Below are 5,194 nucleotides of genomic sequence, written 5' to 3'. Positions count from 1 at the left end.
CCACTGTTTGATATAATTTTAAGAAAATTTGAGGGTTCATCTAAACTATGAGTCTTTGACGTAAGCAGTAGTGGTGGTCTGAACAGTTGGAACAACCCAACAGCACCAGATGCGCATCCAGAAGCCAGCTGCAGGCTCCCATCTCCTGCGTGTTGTGGCGCTGTTCCTGGTGTGTGGTGGGCACGCAAGTAGCGGAGGCTAGCCTGGTGTGCCCATGTACTGCGGGCTGTTTAAACACCCATGTTCTTGTTTCTCCGCCGGCCCGGAGGCACCCTGCACAAGGCGGCGCCCATCGGACTCCCCGTGTCAAACTCTCCCTCCGGAGGGACGCCCGACACCGGTGGCCTCGGCCGTGCGGGGCGGGTGCCGCCGGTCTGCGAGCCCGTGCACCGCGCCGCGGCTCTGCCCGGAGCTCCCCGGGTGCTCTGTACCCGAGAGCTGGCGGACCCAGCCCGGCGCCCAGCCCCGCAGCAGCACCAGCTCCCCCAACGCTGCCGCTCCCAGCGTGCAGCGCGGTCACATGGCCCGCCGGGAGCTGTAGTCCGAGGGCTGCTTCCGCCGCCGCCGTCCCGCTCGATGGTGTCCCTCGCCAGGAACGCTTCTGCCCGGAACTAGCGGGGAGGGGCCGTGTTTCCCGGAGGAGACGGATCTTGCGCTAGGTGCCGCCGCCGTCATGGCCGTCCGGCTGCTAGTGCGGGCGTCGCGGCAGCTGCTGGCCGGGGCCGGGGCCGGGGCCGGAGCTTGGGCCGGGACCGGGACCGGGACCGGGACCGGGCGGGTCACGTTCAAGACTGCGCCTCGCCAAGTAAAGAAGCGGTGGCTCCGCGCCTACCTGGAGCAGGAGCGGCTGAATGCGCCCCCCCAGCGGCGGTGAGACCGACAGGAGAGGGGGAGCGGGGCGGGACACGGGGCCGGGGGAAGGGAGGGCAGCGGCCGTGAAACGGGTGAAATCGAACCGTTTAAGCACCTTCTCGTCGGGCTCGGGAGCAGAGTGGTTTAAGCTCCACAGGTCAGCTTGGTTCCCGGGCTTGAGCGTGGCAAGGGGCCCGTCCTGGCAGGCAAAGACAGATGCGAACGAATGGCGTTTGGCACGAGAGTTTTAAATACTGGTTTTGGTCTTTAGACTTTAATCGTCTGAAAGCCCTGATGCTGGCAGTGCGGGTAACTTGTCCTGTTCCTGAATTTGCTTCGTTTTCCACGTGTGTAGGTCAGAGAAGCCCAACTGGGATTACCACGCAGAGATACAAGCTTTTAGTCACCGGCTGCATGAAAATTTTTCCTTGGATCTTCTCAAGACTGCCTTTGTTAACTCCTGTTACATTGAAAGCGAAGAGACGAGGCGCCGGGAGCTTGGGCTAGACAAAGAAACGATTGCTCTTAATCTCCAAGATAACAGTAAACTTGCTGAAGAAGGGATGTCTTTTTCACGTTCTTACCTGATGCAGTGCTTTGAAGGTGCCTACCCAGAGTTACCTGCAGAGGGGATAGGCGCACTTGTTGATTTCCTCACCAGCCAGGAACTCGTTTCTTATGTGGCTCAAAACCTGTCTATACAGGACCTGACGCTTTGCAAAGAGTTCCCTGCCCCCGCAGATGTGCTGCAGAGGACGTTCTTTGCTGTAATAGGAGCCTTGCTCGGCAGCAGCGGGCCTGAGAAAACTGAGATCTTTGTCAGGGTGAGTCTGGCTTTAAACTCAAAATGGGTAGGTTTACACACTGGCACAGGTTGCCCAGAGGAGCTGTGGCTGCCCCATCCCTGGCAGTGTTCAAGGCCAGGTTGGATGGGGCTTGGGGCAACCTGGTCTAAGTGGAAGGTGTCCTTGCCTGTGGCAGGGGGCTGGAACTGGATGAGCGTTAAGGTCCCTTCCAACCCAACCCATTCTACGATTCTGTGATATATTTTTGTGCTGACAACAATAACGTCAAAGGGTATCAGAAATTACAGGGGTTTAAAAAGGGAAAAAAAAAGAGTATCTTGAACCTTGATGGCCAGAGATCCAGGAAGTTTGGCAGAAGTTTGACCATACCTGTAACAAGACAATTTAACACTGAGATCTAGTGGTTAGTGGTGGTGGTTGGGTAGGGTTTTGATTGGGGTTGTGTTTCTTTTTTGTTCTGTTTTCTGTTGTTTGTGTTCATTTTTCTTTAAGAAGCATGGGCTGGTCACGTACATGCTTCTGATATATAGAATACTAATATTCTTGTATTTGCTGACACTTGCGAAGGGAAGGCATTATATTCCATGCACTGTACTATCAAATAATGAAATTATTCCATGTAAGGTCACATATATTTTCAATAAAAAAACCCAAAAACAAATAAAACAAAACCCCAAAAGAACCAAAACAACCAAACAAAAAAACCCAAACAAAATAAGCATTTTATTTACAGCAGGGGCTTTGTTCATAGGTTTTGCATGCAGGAGTGCAAGCACCTAAAGATATTTCATACAAAAAGGTTCAATTAAAATGCAGTCTAACAAAATAGTTCTAGCAGCTACTGTCCTTTCAGTCGTCCTTTTTACTTATTTCTCATTTGCAATGGAGAAATGTCTGTTAAAATCTTATTTCTGATACAAGACCCTTGAGAGGTCTCTGTAAGAGCAAGTAGTTTGTAACAGGCAGGAGAGTGATCTGAAGAGGTGGGTTTGCACGTTCTCTTCAGCCTGTTTGCAGCACTCTTCTGATGTATAGCTTCTAGCCTGGAAGCAGCACTGAGTTGCTGGTGCTCGGAGCTGTGTGTAAGCATTGTTGGAGCTCCTCTCTCATGCTGGTGCTGTTCCTTCTCTGCATGTGGGCGGTTGACTTTGCCCAAGGTGCACATCAGTGGCTAAATCAGACCCAGAGCTGCTGAGCATAGGAGTACTGGTTACCTGTACTTAGCTGTGTGGCGCACCAAGGCAATTTTACCTTTCATGTCAGCAATTTATTGTAAACTGTATTAATGCCTTTTCATACTGTATTTTTATTAGGATACACCAGAAGCTAGAGCCTTTGTTACCTTTTACATTAATTGCAACTTCTAAATATTCTTGTTTAGGATTTTTTTATCCCACAACTGATCGGAAAAGACTTGTTTGAGATCTGGCAAGTTGTAAATCCTATGGGCTTACTAGTGGAAGAGCTGACCAAGAGGAATATGTCTTCTCCAGAACCAAGAATTACCAGGCAGTTGGGAGTCAGCACGGTTCTGCCGGTGTACTTTGTTGGGCTGTACTGGTTAGTACAATATTAATATAAAGTGAAATGGATTTAAGCTTGGGAGGAGGGAAGAGGGTCTTTTGCTTTTCTACTTGTGCTCTGTGGTCAACTTGTTACAGAAAAAAAAATCTTAAAGTGACTTCCATATAAAATCAGGCATTAAAGCACTGGCCTTTATCATTACTTGCTGTAATGATGCATAAAAAGACAGTCTCTGACTAAGGGGCTTCAGAGTCTGAATTGGGCATACAAAAAGAATCTGGGTGTATGCTCTGAGTGACCTGCAGAGGAACTTTATGAGTGGCATAACTGAATGGCTTTGGAGGGACCACAGCTGTATCCGGGGCTTAGGGAAGGGTAAAGAGATATAGACATCAAAAGAGGTGGGATTGAAGAGAGCCTTATTTTATATTCCAGATAAGCTTTCTAGTTTTCAAATCATGGGCACTATAAACTAGACAAGAGGAGTGTCTGTATCCAGACAAGACTTGGGAAAAGCCAGTCGTCTCTGGTGTGCTTGTGTCAGGCGCTTTCAGTGCTTGTCCTTGTGTCTTGCCCAGCGGAGATTTTGCTCCTCTGAACCAGAACAGGACCTTCTTCCACCAAAACCCACATCACTGTTGCTTTGCTTAATGAGCTGCAGATAAACGCATGGGAAGATTGTCTTAACTTGTTCTGATTTATTGTGCTGTGGTTTGTGTACCTTCTAAGATTTATTATATAAATGAAAGGAACTTTAATTGTTTTTCTTTGAAACTCATCTCTTCATAAACCGTTCCTATTCAATGGCCATGAATGTTGATTAGGTAGAGCTAAGTACATACTTCATAACATAGGGAACTTCTCTGTGAATCCCTTTAAAGAAGTTTTAAAATGCTTTCCTACCAAGAGACAAGAAAAGACAGAAGCATTTCACTTCTTTGTTCACGTTAACCAGAGTCATGAGTTTGCATAATTTTAACAGGGCTAACAAATTGACCACTGTAAAGAAGCAGTGATTTGTTGGAAATCTAAAGGAACAGAGTAGTGTTCTTCCAGGAAATAGATGCATTTCTGATTTTGAGTTTCCATTGTTGAATACACAATCACTTATCTTTGCAGGAAAGGCCAAAGGAAATGTTTACATTTGTGTGTAAATAGAAATTCCCTTCAGTATTCACAGACATTATAGAAAGGAAGAATCTAGCAGCCTTTATTCATGGTAGGCAGTAGTGCTCAGGATTTCATGAAGAAAATGTTTTTAATTTTATTTCTTTTCCCCCAAGTGATAAGAAGATTATAGCTGAAGGTCCTGGTGAAACAGTGCTTGCAGCAGAGGAAGAAGCTGCCCGCGTGGCTCTGCGGAAACTCTACGGGTATACAGAGAACAGGAGACCTTGGGATTACTCAAAACCCAAACAAGGACTGGCAGCTGAAAAGGCTATCAGCAGTAGCTAGATGATAACTATTTCTCTTAAGAATTGATGGCTTCCATGTTGAATATAGATGTATTTAGGAAAGGAAAATGCAGTTTGGCTTTCTGATTTCAATGCTTGAAACTTTCAAATCAAATACAGTATTAAAATAAAGTCTTGTCCTTTTGCACAATGTTTAATATTTGCTCATTTTCCTAAATATAAGTACCCTTATTCTGATTTTTTTTTTTCCTTTTGGCTTAGAAGCTTTTCCGTACATCACAGGAGACCAGTTTTAATGATGTTTAATACTGTGTGACAAAATCTCACTGTATAGAAAAAGGAGTTTCATGAATGCTTCATTGGAGATTGTTTTAAGGTTGTTCAAAGTCTCGTGACATATGCAGCAGCTGTCTTTGGATTGCATGTGAATTCGTTTGTCCTTGACATTGTGAAAACATCCAATATGATGTCTTTGATAAACTGTTCGTGATCTAACTTGAAAAGAAACAAGGAAGAGTGCAAATGGCACTTTTGAGGTCTTGCTGCTTGCACACAAGTTGTGTTTGAGGCAGACACATGGATTTCTGTTGTTGGAGT

General features: G+C 46.4%; 1 protein-coding gene across 1 annotated transcript; it reads left to right on the top strand.

Moving 5' to 3' along the window:
• Positions 1-658: 658 nt before the first annotated feature.
• On the top strand, positions 659-4,787 carry MRPL44 (mitochondrial ribosomal protein L44). Its single transcript, XM_065674977.1, has 4 exons — positions 659-870; positions 1,208-1,676; positions 3,040-3,218; positions 4,466-4,787. Exons 1-4 carry the CDS (start codon positions 674-676, stop codon positions 4,635-4,637), a joined length of 1,017 nt encoding a protein of 338 aa, XP_065531049.1. The 5' UTR covers positions 659-673; the 3' UTR covers positions 4,638-4,787.
• The last annotated feature ends 407 nt before the right edge of the window (positions 4,788-5,194 follow it).

The sequence above is a fragment of the Lathamus discolor genome, chromosome 3 (assembly GCF_037157495.1).
Source record: "Lathamus discolor isolate bLatDis1 chromosome 3, bLatDis1.hap1, whole genome shotgun sequence".
NCBI lineage: Eukaryota > Metazoa > Chordata > Aves > Psittaciformes > Psittacidae > Lathamus > Lathamus discolor.
This window is presented reverse-complemented; position numbering and strand designations above follow the sequence as displayed.

Excerpts from the sequence above, each read along its gene's own strand:
- MRPL44 (XM_065674977.1), top strand. The coding sequence starts at position 674 with ATGGCCGTCCGGCTGCTAGTGCGGGCGTCGCGGCAGCTGCTGGCCGGG. Across the intron at positions 871-1,207 it reads AATGCGCCCCCCCAGCGGCG|GTCAGAGAAGCCCAACTGGG; the intron begins GTGAGACCGACA and ends CCACGTGTGTAG. Across the intron at positions 1,677-3,039 it reads AAACTGAGATCTTTGTCAGG|GATTTTTTTATCCCACAACT; the intron begins GTGAGTCTGGCT and ends ATTCTTGTTTAG.